Raw genomic sequence first — 23,398 nt, forward strand, 5'->3', positions numbered from 1 at the left:
CACAGCGCCAGGTGTTTCTTGGCCTTTCCTGTTTTCTTTTCCCTTGAGGATTCCAAGTGAGTGCCTGTTTGGTGACCAGGCCCATCTCCTTCTTACAATCTCCCCTTCAATGGGGCACAGGTAAGTTATTTGCCACATATCAGTGTTTCATATAGTGGATTAAGAGGATTCTTTGAAGACATCCATTGACAAAGTTTGGATCCTCTTCAAAGTGGTCCTTGTAAATCTCCATGTCTCAGCTCCATAAAGCAAAACTGCCTTAATATTTGAGTTGAATAAGCGAATTTTGGTGTTGCAGCTGATTTCTTTTGAACTCCAAATGTTTTTAAGCTGGATGAATGCTGTGCGTGCTTTTCTTATCCTGATTTTAATGTTCGCCTCTGTTCCACCCTGCTTGTCCACCTCACTATCGAGGTATGTGAAAGAGTCCACTTCTTCCAGGGCTTCCCCTTCTAGGATCATTGGCTCCTGACTTGTGGCGTTCACTTTAAGAATTTTTGTCTTTCCTCTGTGGATCTTGAGTCCAACCTGGGCTGACACACTGATCAGTTTTGTTGTCTTCTACTGTATTTGCTGATGGCTGTGTGACAAGAGGGCAAGGTCATCTAGAAAGTCTAGGCCCTCCAGCTGGTTCCACATTGTCCATTGAATACCATTCCTCTTTCCGTCAGTGACAGACTTCATTATCCAATCTATGGTCAAGAGGAACAAAAATGGTGACAGTAGACAGCCCTGCGTCACCCCTGTCTTTACCTGAAAGCTCTATGTTACCACCCTGCATGCCATACCCTCATAAGAGTTCTTGATCAAATTGACAAGCTTTTGTGAGACTCCGTAGTGGCGAAGTAGTTGCCACAACACCTCTCTGTCCACGTTGTCGAAAGGCTTTCTCATAGTTTACGATGTTGACATAGAGCGATGAGTTCCATTCGATGGATTGTTCTATTATGATGCGTAACGTAGCTATCTGATCAGTGCATGACCGATCTGTTCTGAAGCCTGCCTGCTGATCCCGAAGCTTCTGGTCCACTTCGCCTTTCAAACGTTCCAGGATTACTCGGTTTGTAGAACCTTTCCAGGGACAGAAAGTAATGTGATCCCCTGTAATTGGAGCAGAGGCTGAGGTCTCCCTTCTTAGGTATCTTTACCAGGTAGCCCTCTTTCCAATTTGGTGGAATCTCCTCCTCTTCCCATATCTTCCCAAACAGGTCATAAAGTTTTTCTGTTGATAATTTTGGGGCTGCCTTCAGTGCCTCTGCTGGAATCTCATCCGGTCCTGGTGCCTTCTCATTTTTAGGCGGATTGCATTCCTAATCTTTACTCAAGGTGGCCTGCTGCAGTTGATAGGGAGATCTGATTTATTCTCTGGAATTTCTGGTGGGTTCTCTGGAGCTGGTCGATTCAGCAATTCCTCAAAATGTTCTACCCATCTATTTAACTGCTCGTTTCTTCCCCTTGGTACTTTACCATCCTTGTCTTTTACCGGTCTACTTAGATGTGAGCACTTCCCTGCCAGCTTCCTTGTAGTGTCATACAGTTGTTTTATATTTCCTTTTGCTGATGTTTCTTCTGCCTCCTTAGCAAGTCCCTCTATAAACTCCCTTTTTTCTCTTCTTACATTCCACTTCACTTCCCTGTTGGTTTCATTATACTCTTCCTGTGCTCTAGCTTTTGACACTCTGGTGAGACTGTTGTTTAAGGCTGATTTTTACTCTTACTGTCTTCAATTTTCTTGTATGTCTCAGCTGACATCCAGTCCTTCTGTTGTGACTTTCTTCTACCCAGGATTTCATCACAGGTTCCAACTACTGTCTCTTTGAATGTCTTCCACTGACTCTCTAAATCTTGTCCTGTATCTCTTGTAACACTTCAAATCTGTTGAACATCTTAAGCTTAAATTCTTCTTGAATAAAACTGTCCTTTAGAAACCTAGTGTTGACTCTTGTTTTCCTTCTTTTGGCTTCTGTATAGTTCTTTAATTTCAACTTCATTTTACCTACTGCAAGATGATGGCCAGATCCAACATCTGCTCCTCTCATCACTCTAACATTAAGCAATGACCATCGGAATTTATTTGATATACAGATGTGATCAATCTGGTTCTCTGTTACCTGGTCAGGGGAACTTCAAGTTGCCTTATGTATTTTTTTGGGCTGAAAGATGCTACCATCTATCACCAAGCTGTTCATAGCACAAGTATCTGCAAACCTTTTGTAACGGGTTGCTTAAAGAAAGCAAATGAGATGAGAATCCATATGCAAAAGGTGTTTAATTGTAAAATCCTAATAAGGGCCAGCAAACAAATCCAAAGGTAAATCCAAATCGTAAATCCAAAGACAGGCAAAATATATCAGGGCAGGCGGCAAACAGGCATTAAATCCAAAATACAGGCAGAAGTCAAAAACACAGGCAGATAGGTAACAGATAAACAGATAACAGATTACAGGCAGATATACAGACAGGTATTGGCGATGTAATAATCAGCCAGGAACAGGTGAACAGGAAGTGACTTAAATACAAAACAGACAGGAAGTGTGACATGACATGATGCATTTCAAAATAAAAGTCCGAACAGAGCAGGATATCAAAATACAATTACAAATAACAAAAATACTCAGAACACAGAACAAAACCATTACAGAACCCCCCCCTCTAAAGGGCGACTCCCGGAGCCCAACATACAATTTACAAAGTCCAATAGAGGGTGGGCGGGCGGGCCAGGACCTCTTGGCAAAGGCAGGGCAGATCAGGGGAGGTCCTGGGTCATGTGGCCAGGATGATCCAGGGTCATGGGGCAGATGCGGGCCTGGGTCATGGGGCAGATGCGGGCCTGGGTCATGGGGCAGATGCGGGCCTGGGTCATGGGGCAGGCTTGGACCTGGGTCATGGGGCAGGCTTGGACCTGGGTCATGGGGCAGGCTTGGACCTGGGTCATGGGGCAGGCTTGGACCTGGGTCATGGGGCAGGCTTGGACCTGGGTCATGGGGCAGGCTTGGACCTGGGTCATGGGGCAGACATGGAGCAGGGTCAATGGGCCGACATGAAGCTAGGTCATGGGGTAGGAATAGCCCTGGAACACAAGGAGAGGAAGGATCAGAGTCCACTTCGGTCTCCGCCTCGGTGTCCTCTGCCTTCTTCCTGTGTCCGGGTACTACCCCCCCAAAAAAACTTGGAAAAGCTTCCAAAGCCCAGGGTGGCGATGTCCCAGATGGTGGACCAGACAAATCAGATGAGTTAGACGGGACTGGTGAATCAGGCAGGACAGACGAAACAGATGAGTCGGGCAGATCAGATGAGTCGGGCAGATCAGATGAGTCGGGCAGATCAGATGAGTCGGGCAGATCAGATGAGTCCGATGGTTCAGATGCAGGGCCTTGAGGAACCTCGGGAACAACAAAGCAGAAGGCAGACCAGACGCACCACAGGGCTATTGCAAATTCAGGTAGTATATAGTCAAGAAGACATACCTTTGTGGTAGTCGGTTCAGGCATGACGGCCATCTTGATGGCAGGTGCAGGGTGAATACTAGCCCTCATAAGTGCAGGTGTGGTGGTGATGATAGCCCTCTGAAGTTCAGGTGCAGGGATGATGGTAGCTCTCTCGAAAACAGGTGTGGGTGCAGAAACAGGCAGGATGGCGGCCATTTTGGGAACAGGCAGGGTGGCGGACATTTTAGGGACAGGCAGGATAGCGGCCATTTTGGGAGCAAGCATGGTGGCGGCCATTTTAGGAACAGGCTTGGACAAAACAGGCATGAAATGGCGTGGCGTGTTGTGAATAGCCTCTGGTTTGCTATCCACAACACCCACCGTGAATGGAGAGCCACATAACAATAGAGCAAAGTCAATATAACTCTCCAGGGACCAGGCAGACATATCATGGGGCATACATAAACGTAAATGTTCATCAAGAGCATTGTAAAAAAACGGTTTCAACGTGTCTTCATCAAAATGTACCTGATTCGATAGTTTCAGAGAGTCACTCACGTAATCCTCGATGGCACGGTGGTTTTGGCGGAGTTCAAGCAGGGCAAAAACTGGTTTCATGTTGCTGGTGGGAAGTTACTAACCTTCGCTGGATCCCGGGTTAGGACTGATTATTCTGTAACGGATTGCTTAAAGAAAGCGAATGAGATGAGAATCCATATGCAAAAGGTGTTTAATTGTAAAATCCCAATAAGGGCCAGCAAACAAATCCAAAGGTAAATCCAAATCGTAAATCCAAAGACAGGCAAAATATATCAGGGCAGGCGGCAAACAGGCATTAAATCCAAAATACAGGCAGAAGTCAAAAACACAGGCAGATCCAGGTAACAGATAAACAGATAACAGATTACAGGCAGATATACAGACAGGTATTGGCGATGTAATAATCAGCCAGGAACAGGTGAACAGAAAGTGACTTAAATACAAAACAGACAGGAAGTGTGACATGACATGATGCATTTCAAAATAAAAGTCCGAACAGAGCAGGATATCAAAATACAAGTACAAATAACAAAAATACTCAGAACACAGAACAAAACCATTACACCTTTCTCCATTTTCGTTCATTTTTCCTAATCCATGTTGTCCCGTACTTTCCTCGTAGCATCTGATGTCTTGTCCAATCTTGGCATTAAAATCTCCCATGACAATGTTGATATCTTTGTTGCTTTGTTGGTCCAAGATCCCATTTAGCTGTCTTTGTCTTCATCATTGCTATTGTTGGTTGGTGCATAGCCCAGTACTACATTTAACTTGATTTTCTTATGCTTAGTTGTGAAGGAAGTAGTTAGCAGTCGTGGCCCTCTTGGTTCCCAGCTGATAAGTGCTTTCTGCGCTTCTTTCCCCAACATAAGGGCGACTCTTTCGGTGTGTGCTGCTCCCTCTGTCATATGTCCGCAATCTGTGCGGCTTTCCCAGTATCGTACATTGTGCGAACATTCCATGTACCTAATCTTAATATCTTCTTGGTCGAGATAAGGATAGTCGGTGCAGCAGCTTCCCTCTGGCTTTCCCTGTTGCACGTTATTGCTCTTTTTTTAGAAGATCCTCTCTCTCCCAGGTCATTCTGGTTTTGGGTTGTAGTCGATGTTTTTGTAGCAATTGTTTGTTTTACAGGGTGGGATGCTAGCCCCACGCCCAACCCTCCTCCTTTATCAGGGCTTGGGACCGGCTGTGAGCTCAAAGACATTCAAAAAAATTAGCTCCAAAAAAACCCAGGCAGAGGCATATCCTGATTTCTCTCAACCATTTAATTTGGAGGTGGACGCTAGCCATGGGGGATTTGGGGGTAGCCCTCTCTCAAGAGCAAGAGGGCCAAGTGCACCCTATTACATATGCTAGTTGTAGTCTGAGGCCCACTGAGCGAAATAGGTCAAACTACACTGCCCTACAAAGGCTAAGTGCAGTAACTACGCCAACACTGAAACCGAGAAAAATGCCCTTAAAGTTATTTACACCAGCCAGTCAAACATGTTACTGCAATTTTGGCACACACGTTTTTCAGAAATGGGACAAGATTGAACCAGGAGACTTTGTCGCAAGACACATCAGACCTCAAAAAGCCCATTTCAACCCTTAACTCAATTTTGATTAATTGCGCAGTTACTGCCCTTTGGCTTTGTATGGGGTAAAGAAGTCATGCACCACCCCAACCATCCAGCTGTAAATGGCCAGTGTGAACGCTTTAATCGAACGCTACACAATTTATTACGTACCTCTTCTTCCTCTAGTAAAAGAGATTGGGTTGCATGTTTGCATGTTTTGTTGTCTTTTTCACGTTCGGTTTAACACCGGATAGTGGAAAATGAAGAAGAACCCAATTGCAAAAGGATGTACAAAAATAAACTCTGATTTATTATAAATAAACTGAAACACCCACGAGGGGGTAAAACGGAAAGGAACAAAACAATGTGATGAAACACAAATGACTGGAACAGATAAACGGGAACCATAACACTGGGAATTCACAACAACGCACGCACACCACACAGAGAACACAAGGGCAATATAAAGACACCACATCAATGGGGAACAGGTGAACATAATTAATCACTTAAGACATGATTACATAAGGGAGTAGGGTAAAAGTGACAAGACACTGGGAACACGTGTTACACATACATGATGTGAACCAACACGTATTCCCACATAAACACAATGCTGCTCTGGTCTTGCCCTCTGGATAACAACCAAGGTCAGGCAAGACCATGACAGCCACACCACACTGGGGAACACGTGTCACACAGAAATAATGTGAAACACACGTGTTCCCACAAAACACAATGCTGCCCTGACCTTGCCCTCAGAACATAGACCTGAAACAATACTAAGGTCTGGCAAGATCACGACAGCAACAAGACACCGAGAACATGTGGAAGCCACACACAGAATGTGATCCCACATGTCCCCACACAGAACATGATACTGCCACGGTCCTGTCAGATGCACTCAGACCTACATCTAGCACAGATGTCCGACAGGACCGTGACAGTCTTCTGTTACAATACCACCCCACACCAAGCCACAGGTGAGTCACCACATTTTTTATATTTGGGCAAGAACCACAGTTACCAGTGGATTTCTTTCTCCAGATTCTGTTTTGTTGGAGGCTGATGCCTCTGTGGTATGCCCTGTAGTTATATATGTTCCTTCACCAGTGGAACAGGTGGAGGTCCCTGCAATTATACCACGAAAAACCGGTCAGGTAAGGCGGGTCACCATTACAACCTTCATCATCTTTCTTGTATGGTAGAAGCCTTTACACCACCTCAGGTTGCTTCTAATGCTGTAACTGCCATTTTTAGACCTTGGGATTGAATTAATTTTATTGATCGCCAGGTCGGCAACACAAAAATGGGGGGTAGATTGTGGTGAGATGCAGTTTAATGTGGGTAGTGTAGAGGTTCGTGCCCATTACTAATGAGACCATTGAGTAAATGTGTAAATGTGTGTTGCTAAGGACATATGATGCTGCGTCATTTTCTCAGCTGACTGAGGGTTCTGCTTTCTGGGGTTTTGCTGCTCTGTGGTAGAGGTATGTGTTTGACGTTTGTGTCCTTAGTTAATGTATTTTAGTTTCTAATTGTATTGTTTGTCTGGAAGGCTGGTGTCTTTTGGTGCTCTTCCCGGCCGCATAGCGCCACTGTTTTCCGTTCTTGTGAGGGTGATATTCCAGCGTGTTTAATTTGGTCATTCATAACACGGAGTGAGTGTGTGAGTGACTGCTGTCTTCCTGTTTAGTAAGTAAATGATGTTGATTTAATATTGCGCATAATGGAGATTTCTTCTAATCACGCATTTATTTAGTAAATGGTGTTTATGCTGTGAGCTGCTGGATGTGAAGTTCCAGTATGCTGGTAGGAAAACCCACCTGTAAATCCTATGACCATTTTACAGGCATGTGTATTTATTGTGTATGTTGTTTGTGTTTTTAGATATTAACCAGTCAACTAATGCTCTTGATTGTGCTAATTCTGTCACTGCATGGCTTAACGTTTCAATGCTGCTGTTTTGCTTTGCTTTTTGGTTTTGTTTTCCTTTTGCAACACTAACGTCCAAGCTGGTGGTTGGGGTGTGGTTACCTCTCGTCTTTCAATGGCATTTGCTTTGCTGCTTTTGTTGCTTGTTTTGTTTGTTTGTTTGGAGGTCCAGCACCCAGCCTGGCCTACTGTTGGGGAACCCCAGCTCCTTGGGCTTCGGTTTCCTTATTTTTGGGCAACCTCAGCACTTTTGTTTTTCTTCAACTGCTAACTGCCATTTGATTGGGATTTTATTATTACTTGCAAATTTTATAAGCTTGTTATAAATATTTAATTAAGTTTTCTCTTCTTAATAAAAATTTTGTATTGCCATATCCACATCTCATTGCTCATTTTTGGGTCAGGAAGAACTGTGAACCTGTGATTCCTGTACTGATAGGTCCCCAGATATCAATACTGGGATAGCATAGTCGCTATTTGTTATAAGGTCAGTGAAATAAGTCCTTTCTGGTGTTATCAGAAGAACGCCACTTGCCACACTCAAAAAACTTAATTTCTTTTCAACTAAAGCAAGAAAGACATAAGCATCTTGGGCAACATGGGGTTGCCCAAATTATCAGGAAATGTTCTTATAAATGTGTACTGATCCTTTAATAGATATCAATTCTTTCTACTAAATAAAAGCTTTTGAAGACACATGCTCTTTAGTACACAACATAAGGAAAATAAAACCCATGAAACTCTTTTGGTAAGAATGATTCTCCTAAATTTAAAGGGGACATATCATGAAAATCTGACTTTTTTAGGTTTAAGTGCTATAATTTGGTCCCCAGTGCTTCTATCAACCTAGAAAATGTGAATAGAACAACCCAGTAACTTGTTGGTTTTGGTAAACCATTCTCTGCAAGCATGTGAAGAAATAGGTAATTAATATATGGCTCCCCTTGTGATGTCAGAAGAACATAATACCGCCCCTTAATCTGCACTATCCAACCATGACACTTCCATTTAGTGCAGAGATCAGCTCATTTGCATTTTAAAGGACACACTCAAAAATTTCACATTTTTGCTCACATCTAAAAAGTGGCAATTTTAACATCCTATAATAAATTATACATATGATATTTTGAGCTAAAACTGCACATATGTACTCTGGGGACACCAAAGATTTATTTGACATCTTAAAAAAGTATTGAGAAATGTCCCCTTTAAGAATTAAAAATAAAAGTGCCTGAATACATTTCAACAGTCAATTGATTGTTGACAGTTTTACTATTGTTATGCCTGGCTCAACCCCATACCCCCCCCCCACCACCACACACATACAATATGTTTAGTTTAGTTTGATTGTTTAGTTTTACTTACTGAACTTTTTTGGATTCTTTGATCACAGGTTGCAGTCTCACAAGAACTTCATCTGCTTTATGTGCATTTCCAATAAATGTATTTAGATCAAGTTCATCCAAATTCTGCTCAGACATCAACAATACAAAAACTAAAGCTGCCCACTGTGAAGAGGAGAGACTGAACTTTCCTACTGAATTAGATTTTACATAATCTTGAATCTCCTTCACCAGTGAATCATCACCCAGTTCATTCAGACAGTGAATCAGATTGATACATTTCTCTGTAGACAGATTCTCATTGAGCTTTTGTTTGATGTACTCAACAGTTTCCTCTTTCTTGTAGGAGCAACTGCCCATCTGTGTCAGTAGATCCTGTAAGAGAATCTGATTGGACTCCAGTGAAAGACCCAGAAGAAAACGCAGGAAAAGATCCAGATGTCCATTCTTACTCTGTAAAGATTCATCTACAGCTCGCTGATGGAACCTGGATAATAAAATGTGTTCTGGTGATTTATGTTTCTTTATGTCCAATACTTTGTAAAACTGACCGGGTGCTGGGTTTTGATCAAACACATTCCTGTTGTTGTTTGTGAAGGAGATGTGAGCATAAAGAGCTGCTAGATGTTCATGGATGCTCAGATGAACAAAGCAGTAAACTTTTCCCTGATGTAAACCTAACTCCTCTCTGAAGATCTGAGTACACAATCCTGAGTAAACTGATGCTTCTGCTTCATCAATGTCACACTCTCTCAGGTCTTCATCATAGAAGATCAGATTGCCTTTCACAAGCTGTTCAAAAGCCAGTTTACCTAGTTTGAAAATCATGTCTTCATCTTTCACTTTCTTCTCAAAGTCCTTCTGATGTTTGATGTTTGTCTGAATGATCAGGAAGTGTGTGTACATCTGAGTGAGAGTTTTGGGGATCTCTTGACTCTCTGCTTCACTCAACATTCTCTCTAGAACAGTGACTGAAATCCAGCAGAAGACTGGGATGTGACACATGATGTAGAGACTCCTGGATGACTTCAGGTGTGAGATGATTTGATCAGACAGACTCTCATCACTGATTCTCTTCCTGAAGTATTCCTCCTTCTGTGGATCACTGAAGCCTCGTACCTCTGTGACTCGATCAACACATTCAGATGGGATGAGATCAGCTGCTGCTGGTCTGGAGGTGATCCAGATGAGAGCAGATGGAAACAGATTCCCCTTGATGAGGTTTGTCAGCATCACGTCCACTGAGGTTGATTCACTTACATCACACAACCTCACACTGCTGTGAAAATCCAGAGACAGACGACACTCATCCAAACCATCAAAGATGAACAACACTTTATATTCATCACTGAAGATTTCCATTTCTTTTGTCTCTGGGAAGAAAAGATGAAGAAGATCTAAAAGACTGAGTGTTTTGTCCTTCATCAAATTGATCTCTCTGAAAGGAAGTGGAAATATGAGGTGGACGTCCTGATTCTCTTTCTCTTCAGCCCAGTCCAGAATGAACTTCTGTACAGAGACTGTTTTTCCAATGCCAGCGACTCCCTTTGTCATCACACTTCTGATGTGTTTGTGTTGTTCAGGTAAAGGTTTAAAGATGTCCTTACATTTGATTGGTGTCTCCTCTGTTGTTGTTCTTCTGGATTGTGTCTCAATCTGTCTCACCTCATGTTCATTATTGATCTCTCCACTTTCACTCTCTGTGATGTACAGCTCTGTGTAGATCTCATTCAGTAGTGTTGGGTTTCTCTCATTTGATGTTACATCATACAAACACTCAAACTTCTTCCTCAGATTTGATCTGAATGTGCTTTGGAATTCAGCAAACTTACAATCATAACTGAAACAGATTGTTACATAAATTAAAGTGCATTTATACAGATCAATGTAAGGAAAATTCTAACATACATACATACATACATTTAAACTAATATTAATATAACGTAAATGTTATCTGCTTTGTTGTCTATAACAAGAACAAAAAAATAATCTTGTAATGTAAAAAAAACTTAAAATGAGAAACACTTTTACCTGAAACTATGAGAGTCTCTTTTATTAGACTGTTGAACATTTATAGTCTGATCACTCACAGACACTCTGATCTGATCTGTTGAGTCTGATCCAGACAACTTTATTGACCTTAAACAGAGTATAAAGACAATCAGACATTCTGATATTAATGGATGAGTTTTTAAACTCCTATTATTTAATCTGTTCAGAACTGTTGACCTCTGATCAGGCGATGTATCTTCACCTTTAAAATTTGTTGGATCAGTCATAGACCAGTCACTCTTCATGGACACACAGCTCATCTCAGGTGAGTCTAATATCTTCTGATGGACTGATCTGTAACAAGACATTATATAGTAGATTTTTGATAACTGATTTTTTTAACCATACAGAATAATCCTATTTATAAAAATTAAGGTTTCCTTAAATTTCAAAGAAGAATCTTGGAGATTCAAAGTCTCTAAGTTCATAGACACAAATTCTTTAAGCAATGAGGCTATGGCTTAGCCTGACGGGCACCTCTCCCAAAATGTAGCAACGTTTCAATGCTATGCGGACCACAAGCTCTGTGGTTGGTCTGCTAGAACCCCTCCCTCTGGTTTAAGAGATCTGTGTCACATTTTCTCGCAATCATTTCCGCAACTGTAAAAACAATTAAAGCTATGGCATAGATCCTACACAGAACTACAAACCTGGCTTAAACAAGGCATTAAACTTGACCTGTGTGTCAATCGCTTGTGTTAATTCGCGCCTGGTTCCCCATTAAAAACAAATAAAAAAATTAATCTAACTGGTTTGTAAAATCACTTGGATGAAATGATGCATTTAACACATTTTCTACTATTTTAAAATTAAATTGCAAATCGAATTTCAATTCCTCAGCAAAAAAAATGCAATTAGATAGTTCCCCATACTGCATACCGCGACTTTAAAACATTATAAATAGACAAGACGACTTTTCTGGAGTTTTACATCACATAAAGGGTATTTAAACCAGCAAATATTGATATCTCAGAAATCATATGATTAAAAATTATTGGAAAAAGTCAGTATTTACATTGTAAGGTTGACATTTGCACAAAATTGCTCAGTGATACTCACTGTGCCCCCCATCATGACATTCAATTATCTATAGACGGTTTCAGCAGAAAAAACATAAACAAAGGATTTCGTGGAACACACGTAACTTCCGGTAAACTCTGCTAAGAATCAATAACAACAAAGTCATTTTAGTGTAGTTTATTTCTGATAACAAGCTAAATAAACAACAAGTAGATTACCTTAGTTCATATTTCATAGCTAAAGCGTATTAAAAAACGACACTGAGCTAGCGTTGCTGTGTAAATTGTGTACTATATAATGTATACAATGTTAACTACAAACCGGCTGCCAAACCTCCCATCACATAGTGGTGATTCATGATTGCCATCTCCCTCTATCTTTAGGAAACTAAAACATTTGTTATTTTTGATGAGGTACTTTGTTCCAGAGTTCATTTTAGCCACTAGTCAGACCATTAAACAAATAGAAACCGGAAGTAAAGTTCCAACCAGACGCGTAACCGCAACAACGCATGTGCGTCCGATGAAACGGTCTATCTGTTGTTGTACCTCTGATCAGGCAATGTGTTTTCATCTTTGAAATTTGTTGGATCCATCATAGATGTGTCACTCTTCATGGACACACAGCTGAGTCTGATCTCAGGTGAGTCTGATCTCTTCTGATGGACTGATCTGTAACAAGACATTATGGAGATGTTTGATAACTGATTTTTTTCTTAACCAGACAGAAAAATCAACGAACAAACAAACAAAGGTTTCATCAAATTTCAAAGAAGAATCTTGGAGATTCTAAGTCTCTGAGCTCATAGAAACAATTTATTCGAGCAATGAGGCTATGGCTTAAGGGCTCATTATAGTTGTGCGTAGGTCCTATGGCGTAGCCGCGATGGCGTAGGTTATGCATCAGTTTTCATTTATACTTTTGCGTCGTCGTCCGCATCGATGTGCAAACACACATGCAGACCGCTTGTAGGCAGTATCCACGGGTGTTACCACAGTAGCAGCGCGACCGTCAATGAAGAAGCAGCTTGGCAAGTTTAATCCTCAAGCGAAGAAGAAATAGCAACTTGTTGTGTATGATTTGAGAAGACCAGCAATGATGGAAGTAAATAAACAGTGATTATGTTGCAGTTTGAGTCAAATCACTCCTCAACTTGGTCCATCTTTGTTCTCACCATCGCAAAACAAAATACCTACGACGCAGTTTTTTACCCAACGGGAGGGGTTCTAGTGGACCAATCACAGCGCTTGTGGTCCGTTCAGAAGTGACGCGCTGTTAAAAATTTGGCGAGGTGTACGTCAGGCTACGCAGAGGCTACGGATCCCTATTTAAAACAAATAGAAATTTCATCTAACTGGTTTGTAAAACTTCTCATCACACGGCTAGTGCAAGATGAGAAGTTCTGGTTTAAAAGTAAAAAAAATTCTCATGAAAATTACAATCTTTTTGCTAAACAAGACTCTTATGGCTCGGTTGGGAGCGTTTAGAGCCCTTTGAAGCTGCACTGAAACTGTAAAATGTTCAGGTCTATTAAATTAAGATTATCCTGGAATGTTTTCCTCAAAAAAAAAACAATTTCTTCTCGACTGAACAAAGAAAGACATCAACATTTTGGATGACATAAACATTTTAGATGATTTTTTATAAAAGTTGAATATTCATTTAAATTATATTAAGATGTATTAGCAGGGCTTGACATTATGCACTGTCATGGGGTTGTCCATCAGACAAGTAAATTTGTCATTCAATGAATGAAAGCCTGTATTGTCATTGTATTTTCTGTATATAATGAAATTATGAACACTGCTCCTGACTGGTGTTAGGAAAACTAACATATAACCAGAGACATTAAATAAGGCTATATAAACAGTTTTTTTCCCAGTATAGACAGTTTCAGCAGTAACAACATAAACAAACGGCTTTCGTGAAAAAAGCGTAACTTCCAGTAAATTAAAAAACTACAGTACTTTAGAGTATATTTCTGAATAACAAGCAAAAAACAACAAGAAGAAGATTACCTTAGTTCAAATCATAGCTAAAACATATCAAAAACTACACTGAGCTACTAAAAAATTAACCATGGTTTTACAACAGTTAAAACCAAAAAAAACATGGTTACTGTAGAAAAATCATGGTAACCACAAAATAACCATGGCTTTCAAAAATCATAGTTAAACCATGGTTAGTGTAGTAAAACCAATGTTTTGCTAATAGTAATCAATACACCAAAAAACATGGTTACTACACTTTTACCACAAAAAACATGGTTAAGTTTCATAAGGGTAACGTTAGTGTGTAAAATATGTACTATATAATGTATACGATGTTAACTAGAAATCACCAAACCTCCTTTCACATAGCAGCAGTGATGGGAATAACGGCATTATAAGTAATCAGCGTTACTGACATTAAAATGCTGCACGTGACGGTACTATAATTGATCTCACTGAAGCGATTTTCACCCGAGTAGGCTCTCTCTCTCTCTCTCAGCCAGACAGGCAATGTTTTTCTAAGTGTGTATGTGTGTGTGTTGGGGGTGGGACAACCACATAGCTGATGATGATTGGCTTAATTTCCATCATTAGCCAACCAAAGGCAGAGTGCATACACAAGCACACGTACAGTCAGTCCAAGCAGTTTAAACAATGTAAAAAAAGTCTGAGCAGTGTTGCTAACTTTGTCGCTGGATTTACCAGCTTTCTGGACCCCTTTAGTGACTTTTTTTAAAAAAGCAACTAGGACAAATCTAGCGATCTTTTCTGGCGTGGTTGGAAACTTTTGGAGACTGATGTGAAAGCACGCGTCATTCTTTCTTCTCAACAAGCAGCGGGGCCTGCTGCTGTTACTCACAGGCAGCACGGTCCTCGCGCAGGAGTCCGTCTGAGTTACACACACCCTCAACGACAGAGCGATGGCAAGTACTATGAGCTCAAAGGTAGCGGTTGCAAACAAAAAGTATAATAAGCACTACTTTTTTATCGTTGAGGTGAATGGCAGGAATGCTTTCATGAACGCGCCCAAACCCAACCCCCAAATCCTTCTTGTCGTTTATTGGCTGGAACACTTTGTTTTGTTTCGTGGTGCAGGTTTGAGCACAGTGTATATATTGAAGTTTGTAGAGCCTGGGCTGTCTACAGAGATCGCGTTTTTTACAGTTTGTTCAGCGGACAGGCAGCAAGCAGATATTGAGGAGATGTTTGCTGTATGTAACAAAAAATGTTTTATGGTCTAAAACGCGTGAATTCGCTTAGAGCGCCTTTAAAATAAAAGTGTTTATGGTGCACTGATATAAGCTTCATATGTAAATAAAATAGTACCCTACTATAGTAACTAAGGCTGCTTCTCAGCTACAGACTATATTGAAAATGACTGCTAAATAAGGATTCATGATCCTGCCATCTTGTCATAGTAATTCATAGTTGTTCACAGTCATGTGGCAGGATCGTGGTGGTACCCATGTTTTGTTTGGTAGCACATGGCCTTTGTTTGGGGCATGTGCTTCCATGTCTCGTTTATGCCCCTGCCCCCCTTGTCTCCTTGTTAGATCATCCCATCACTGTTCAATTAGTTTCCACTGTTCCCTCTTAATTTGCTCCTATATATTTAGTGCTTTAATAGGGCCGGTACGCGCCGGTACTCAGTACCGCCACTTCCAAATATAGCTCTTGAGCATACCACCAACTCTCTGTGCGCCCGGAACGCTCATTTGCACATCTGTTTAAATCAGATGTTTAATTTTATCCTTTGGCTGGGCTGCTGCATTTCAGAGCGCCATTCACAATGCACGCTTCCTAATTCGTCCCACCGAGAGCAGAGACTACATTACCCATACACCCTTGTTTTACAAGTTAAAAGCGCATGCATCGCTTTTGCTGTTGTCAGTGTCAACAACTCAACGTGGGCCACTTAAAGCATGCATATAATGCCCTGTTATCTAGTCTCCTGTGCTTGTGCGTTATATATAAGGAATAATTGACGACGAGCTGCTTATACTACGGTTACCACACTTCAAGACATTGATCACATGATTCAAAGGGATTCGTCCGGTTTTTGTACTTAAATCGCTATTGTGAGTAGGACTATTTCTTCCGCGTCTGATCCAACGGCTCTTTTGTTTGTTTCAAAACGTCATTTTAAAAAGCAATGGAGGCTTGAGCTGCTGATAGCATTCTAATGCAGTTAATAAAACCCAACAACAAATGTTCTTATAAGTACACAAGCATTTACCTTTAGCATCTCTACTGTAGCACCCTTTGTACTGACTATGTCCTAACAAAGTCTAGTACTGGTTGCAAATAGAGTGTATAACGTTTTGACGTGTGCCCGTGCAGCTTACACCAATCAACACTGAGACAATTGCGTATTATATTATCTAGCAAGTTTATTTTCCTTATGTATAATATACAGCGGCAATAACTTGACTCATAATACATACCAAAAACAACAAAACCTATTGTTCCCTGTAGCAAGCTTAACACCAAAGCACAGTCGAAAACTGTTTGCTTCCCAAATTCGCAACACCTGTGTCTGGATTTCCTTGAGGTTAAATCACCCGGGCTGACCCGAGATCAGCTGAGCCACAAAGCTCATACCGCCCTCTAGTGGCACATGACAAAATCACATAATACAAATGAATACAAAATGAATATGGCTCATACACTCCAGCCCCTAATTGCGTCTGGCAGAGCAATTACACCAAATTCAAAAAAAGAGCCATAGATACCAATAATATAGCATCCATGAATTAGGAACCAATTATTCTTTAGCTTCATTAAGCAAGCATATTTTAGTTATTGGTCGTTCAATGATATTTGTCTTCGTCTTCAAACGAACCACACGTACCAGACCTCTCTTGTCAGGGAAGGTTTCAAGGACTCTTCCTAGCATCCATGACCCACGTGGAGCTGTGGAGTCCACAACCATGACCAGGTCTCCAGGAACAAAACTCCTCTTCTCCTGGTTCCATTTTTGACGCTCCTGTAAAAGCGGCAAGTACTCACGGATTCACCTCTTCCAAAAGAGATCAGAAATGTATTGGGTTTGTTTCCACCTTCTCCTTGTGTAAACATCCCTTTTATCGAATAGTCCTGGTGGAAGAACTGGTTTTCCTTTAAGAAGTAGCAGATGGTTTGGTGTCAATGCCTCAAGATCATTGGGATCCTCTGACAGTCTTGTAATGGGGCGATCGTTAAGCATAGCTTCAGCCTCACAGAGCACGGTATGGAACCCTTCGTCATCCAAGGTTTGTTGACGGAGCACAGAACACAAGATCTTCCTGATCATCCGTATCATGCGCTCCCATGCGCCACCGTGGTGTGACCCAGCTGGAGGGTTAAAATCCCACTTAATTCCCCTTTTGGCAAGGCTCTTTCAATACGGTCATGATTCAAAGAGGTTAAGGCTTCTCGCAACTCCCTTTCTGCACCCACAAAGTTGGTGCCATTGTCAGATCTCAAATGTGTGACTTGTCTTCTCCGACAGATGAACCTTCGCAACACATTGATGCATGAATCCGTATCAAGAGAATATGCCACTTCCAGGTGCACAGCCCTGCTTGTCATACAAGTGAATACTACTCCATACCTTTTCACGATGCTACGCCCTCTTTTTACGTCAACTGGCCCAAAGTAATCCACGCCAACGTTAGTAAATGGTGGAAGATCAGGAACCACTCTCTCTTCTGGTAGGTCTGCCATTTTTTGCTCACCAGGTCTTCTACCAAGGAGCTTACAAATGAGGCATCTTGATATGATCTTCCTAACTGCAGTAGGTCCGCTTGTGATCCAGTATTTTCTCCTTGTAGCAGAAAGAACATGATTTCTACCACCATGTCCAAGCTGTAAGTGGACATGACGAAGAATGAGATCGGAGATATGTTGGTCCTTTGATAAGATGAGAGGGTGCTTAATGTCCTCAGGGATTGCTGCCCTTTTAAGCCGACCCCCAACTCGTAGAAGTCCTCCATCCAAAACCGGATCCAATTTGAGGAGGCAGCTACTTCTTGGCACTTGTGACTTGCCAGAGGTTAGTGCAGCAAATTCAATGGGGAATCTCTCTTGCTGGCAAAAAGCGATTATGGAGGTCTCAGCCTTTAGGAGATCTTCCAACGCCACCTTTTGATTCCCAAGTGATGTTGAGAAAGCTTGCATCTCCTTTTGTACATCCAACCTTGCTGCTTCACTGGTGTTCGCACGCTCCAACTCTTTTCTTTTTTCTTTCAGTTTGAACAGGGTTTCTTTCAACTTAATGAGCCACGCAACTGCAACTTTCAATCTTTGCCAATCAGAGAAATAGGTCATCAGTTGCGATGTGGCATTGATGTCAACAAGGGTCGCATTGACCATCAGACTTTTCTTTACTTCTGGATCGTCGGCTGTGACACTTGTATCTACAGGAAATGTTGGCCACATTTCTTCAGGTTCCAGTAGGAATTTTGGGCCTTCTATCCATCTTTGCTTCATAAGATCTTCGGCTTTTAATCCACGTGAAGCATCGTCAGCAGGGTTCAGGGATGTGGGAACGTATCTCCACTGTTCAATTTCTGAGTTAACCCTGATGGTGGTTACCCTGTTTGCTACAAAAGTTTGAAATCTTCTGTCCTATTCTTTATGTACTTAAGAACTGATGTGCTGTCAGTCCAAAAGCAAGTCTTTTTTAATGGAAGCTGGAGCTCTGATTGAAGCATCTTGTCTACTCGTACTGCAACAACGGCAGCAGTGAGCTCTAAACGGGGAATGGTGACAGTCTTCAAGGGAGCCACTCGGGCTTTGCCAAATAAGAAAGTAACATGAACCCTCTCATCAATGTTTTGCATCCTCAGGTAAGTAGCCGTACCATAGCCGTTCTCGCTCGCGTCAGCGAAATGATGCAATTGAGCACTGACAGTCCTCCCAAATCCTGCAGGTTTCACACATCTGTGGATCTTGAAATATGCCACCTTCTCAAGATCTGTCAACCATTTTTTCCACTTCTGCTGTAAAGCTGGAGGTATTGGATCATCCCAATCACATTTTGTCCTACATAACTCCTGCAACATCAGCTTGGCCGGGAGTACTACAGGTGCCAGGAACCCCAATGGATCGTAGACTGAACTGATAATGGATAACCTGCCTCGCTTGGTTTCTGGCTTCTCTTTGACTTTCAGCTTGAATTTGAAAGTGTCCGTCTCTATACACCACTGTAAACCTAAAGCTCTGTCCAATGGCAGCTTATCCCTGTCCAGATCAAGCTCATGCAGGTTCTTAGACTTGAGATCCTCTGGAAGACCCTGTAGCACTTCTCGACTGTTACTTATCCATTGAGTGAGGGTAAACCCTCCTTTACTGCAAATGGTTATAAGGTTCTTAACCATAGTGACTGCCTCCTCTTCAGAGGGCAGACTCTTCAGTAGGTCATCCATATAGAAGTTTCGGTTGACCGTTTCAATCACTTCTGTTGGAAAGTTGGCCTGATTGTCTTCAGCAGTTTTTCTAAGAGCAAGACAGGCGACACTGGGTGAGGAAACCGCTCCGAATAAATGGACAGTCATGCGATGGTCTACAAGACCTGTTTCCAGGTTACCTTGAGGCCACCATAAGAATCTTAAGTAGTCCCTGTGTTTCTCTGCCACCTTAACCTGGTGGAACATAGCCTTTATGTCTGCCATTATGGCCACTTGTTCCTGTCTGAACCTCATAAGAACTCCAACTAACGAGCTGGTGAGGTTGGGTCCTTGCAGAAGCTGACTGTTGAGTGAGACCCCTTTGTACTCTGCTCCACAGTCAAACACCACTCGTAGCTTTCCTTTACGTGGATGGTACACACCGTGGTGCGGGATATACCACACCTTCCCTGTTGGTGCTTCCAACTGATGCTGCGACACTTCTTCAGCATAGCCATTTCTAATGACATCAGCAAGAAAATTATTGTACTCTTCATGAAAGCTTGCATTTTTCTGAAGTCTCATTTTCAAACCACGAACACGTTGCATGGCAACATAAAGATTGTTCGGCATAGAAACATCTTTCTCTTTGAAAGGCATTTGAAATGTATAATGCCCGTTTTTAAGCTGAGCAGAGCTTTCCATTATTTCTACAAACTTCTTTTCTTCCCTTGACATTTCTTCCTAATGTTAGCTTGCTAATTGAAGTCGTAGTTGTATTGGCTGGTTAACAGTTCTTCAATTCTGTCAATGGCAATTCTGTTGGCATAAACTAAAGGGTGGTCACTTCCACAGTCACTACTTCCCTGTAATGGACCATTTATTACCCATCCCAGTAGGGTTCTGATTGCGTAGGGTCCTTCACCTTCATGACTGTTAATCACCTCCCAAGGCTCCATCAACTTGGATGCGTTTGTGCCAATTAATATGTCAACATCAGCATTTATATGGGGAATCTTTACATCATTTAAATAAGGCCATTTTCTCAGCTCCCTTTCGCTGATTATATTGGCTGTAGAGACAGGCATCTCTTTCTGGGTACACACTTTTGAAAGTGGATAGAAGGACTCACCAGAAACTCCTGAAATTTCCAGACCGTCAACAACGGAGCTTTCTACTGCGTTATTATGGCCTAAGGTGCGGATATGAATCTTGCATTTGCGTCCTTCCATGTTCAATTTATCAATGAGCTTCCTGGTGCAGAAAGTTCCTGTGCTCCCTGGGTCCAGAAAAGCATACGTTTCAATAACCTTGTTTCCCTTTAAGCACTTCACTTTAACAGGTAAAATGGGAAGAATTCCATTGCAGTGGCCAGCCCCTATATGACAACAAGCAGAGGATGTTGCACAGCTGTTAGAAGTATTTGACTGCTCAGTAATTTTCTGTTCACCATCCTTTTGATCCCTTTGAGTAACCCTTTCCTTCTCTCCTATATGCAAAACACTGGGGTGCGTTCGGTTGCACTTGTTGCAAATTATGCGCCTGTCGCAATTCTTACTTAAGTGTCCTGTGCACAAGCAAGCGAAACACAGACCTTTCTCCTTTAGAAAGTCTAGTTTCTCCCTGTGTGTCTTCTTTCCCAGTTTAAAACATTGTTCCAAAGCATGATTACTAGCACCACAATACAGGCAGGAAACAGAATCATTATTGGTAAAGAATGTCCCTATGTTCTGAGCCTTTTCCTTCTTGTTAAGATCTGGTTTGCTGTATCCGTCCTCAATGACCACCTGTGTTGCAAAGCTATTTCTTCCCAGCCTAGGTTTCACCTGAAACTTGCTTCCTTTTGTAGCTCCTTTGATAACAGGTGAACTATCCTGTATGTCACCAAAGACTGGATCTGAAATTATTCTCACCTGGCGCTCGATGTACTCCACAATGTCTAAGAATCGTGCTCTTCGACCAGTTCTCTCCAGTATCTCACATGCCCTTGCTCTCCACTTATCTCTGAGTTTATACGGAAGCTTCTGACTCAAAATCTTTATGTTTGCTGGCATGTTAAGTTCTTCTAAGTACTGAAGATCATCCATAGCGTTGGAACACTCACGGAGGAAGAGTCCATAAGCTTTGAGTGCTTTGGAGTCCTCGGCTTTAATACTTGGCCATCCTGTGACCTTCTTCATATATGCCTCTGTTATCTTAAACTCATTTCCAAAATGCTCCTTGAGCAATTCTTTAGCAACAATGAATCCTTTATCTGCAGTCATATGAAGGCAGCTACGCACAATATCCCTTGGCTGCCCCCTAGTAAATTGCTCAAGGTAGTACAAACAGTCTCCTTTGCAGCTGGTCTTTGCTTCCACGCAGTACTCAAACGCCTTCATAAATGTGTTGAACCTTAAAGGATCTCCATCATAAATTGGAATTTCTCGGCGCGGCAGCAGTTGTGAAGTTTGCATTTTAACAAGGAGAGCTGTTATGTCATTCTGTTGTTGCAGCAAATTGTAGAGTCCTGCTGTCTGATGTTGGTCTTGTACGGGTGGAAACACTTGGTGGCCTACAGTGTGTTGTAAGTCTTGAATGACAGCTGGCTTTGGCAAAATAGTTGATGTGACTAATTGTGAAGCATTGCTTTGTAGTGGTGGATAAACATGTCCTTGTGAGGGAATAGGTACAAATACTGAGGCCTGTGGATTGAGAGAAGTGGGCGAGAGCTTAGATCTAGCCCCTTTCCTGATATAGGAAGCCATTCCATCAGATTGCCTTGAATGGACGCTACCACCGACCTGTAACACTGCTAGTTTAGCAGAAGTGGCAGCTATCTCAGTATCCAGCTCAAGTTGCTCCTTCCTTTTCCTCAAGATGAGCTCCTGTTCCTCCAATGCATGCTTGTCCTTTAAGGCAGCAGCTCGAGCCAAGAGAGCGGCCTGTTCTGCCCTCGCCCTGCATCTGGCTGAAGAAGTGGACGATCTACTACTGGAGGATGCTTTACTTGAGTCACAGTGCCTTGACTGCACGTTTGAAATGCTGTCTTGAGGTTGAATCTGATCCTCCTCTTCCTCATCATTTCCATTAGCAGTTCTTCTTACATTGCTGACATCAACCTCATTTCCATTTTCAGCATTGACATCAAAAGTTTGAGTTTCAATTTGAACCTGCATATCATCATGAACATCATCCATTTTGGTAACTGAACAAGTTTTAGTATCATACAACCATTGATTTGTACCCACAAAAAACTCATTGAAATTCAACATTTTAGCTCTGTACCATATTTCATGTTTGTCTGCTTCATCAGCAGGCAATAAACCCAATAAAGATGTATGTACATGCTGTATTTCATCACACAACTCATTAAACGTGTTAAATTCATTTTCAACCTGATTTACATGCTTTTTATCACCCATTAATTTAGCAATAGATTTCTTTTTGTTTGCTAGTTTACCAAATTTAGACTTTCTTTCCTTTTCTAAAGTGCTTATTTTTTCCAACAAAGCTTTGGGTGTTAATTTAACTACACGTTTTTCAGTTACAGTTTTTACCCCTTCATTCACACAAAGTTCAGTCTCAGGGCCAAGCTGGCCATTTTCCTTTTCAGCCATAATGACCACACAAAGTGAATTTGCTTATTTAATCAAATAACCCCGAAAACAGTTTTGTGTTGCGCAACAGTTCGTCTAAACGCACAAAGCTATTTTTAGATGGTTGAGTTGCTACCAATGCATTGGTTTTACGCGAATGTGTACACACAAATTAACATGGCCATTCATAACATCAGCGCTGATCATCACATACCCCAATAGTGCGTTGGCCGGCTTGATGAATGGTGTCCTGACGTAATGATGCTGGTATGCCGTTGACCCTTTAACTCGCTCCAGTAGAGCTCCTTTCAGCAATCGGCAACTCCAAACATTTGCCCACCTCACATCCCGGGTTTCCAAACGAACACAGTTAAATCCACAATATAACCGTTCCGCGTCCTTACGATGAACGATTATCCATTGAAGCAGTTTTCGACCTAAATGTACTGACTATGTCCTAACAAAGTTTAGTACTGGTTGCAAATAGAGTGTATAAAGTTTTGACATGTGCCCGTGCAGCTTACACCAATCAACACTGAGACAATTGCGTATTATATTATCTAGCAAGTTTATTTTCCTT

The 23,398-nt window shown here is 41.8% G+C and overlaps 1 protein-coding gene across 1 annotated transcript in view; it reads right to left on the bottom strand.

The window, feature by feature from the left end:
* The window catches only part of LOC129427289 (protein NLRC3), a 90,455-nt gene that overhangs the window by 58,002 nt on the left and 9,055 nt on the right, over positions 1 to 23,398 (bottom strand). Inside the window, exons 2-5 of the mRNA XM_073875840.1 lie at positions 12,429 to 12,551; positions 11,038 to 11,154; positions 10,840 to 10,947; positions 8,831 to 10,648 (exon numbers count right to left, since the gene is read on the bottom strand). Coding sequence (XP_073731941.1) covers positions 8,831 to 10,648; positions 10,840 to 10,947; positions 11,038 to 11,154; positions 12,429 to 12,496 — 2,111 coding nt within the window. The 5' untranslated portion in view covers positions 12,497 to 12,551. The remainder of the gene's footprint in view (positions 1 to 8,830; positions 10,649 to 10,839; positions 10,948 to 11,037; positions 11,155 to 12,428; positions 12,552 to 23,398) is intronic.

The sequence above is a fragment of the Misgurnus anguillicaudatus genome, chromosome 14 (genome assembly GCF_027580225.2).
Source record: "Misgurnus anguillicaudatus chromosome 14, ASM2758022v2, whole genome shotgun sequence".
Classification (NCBI taxonomy): domain Eukaryota; kingdom Metazoa; phylum Chordata; class Actinopteri; order Cypriniformes; family Cobitidae; genus Misgurnus; species Misgurnus anguillicaudatus.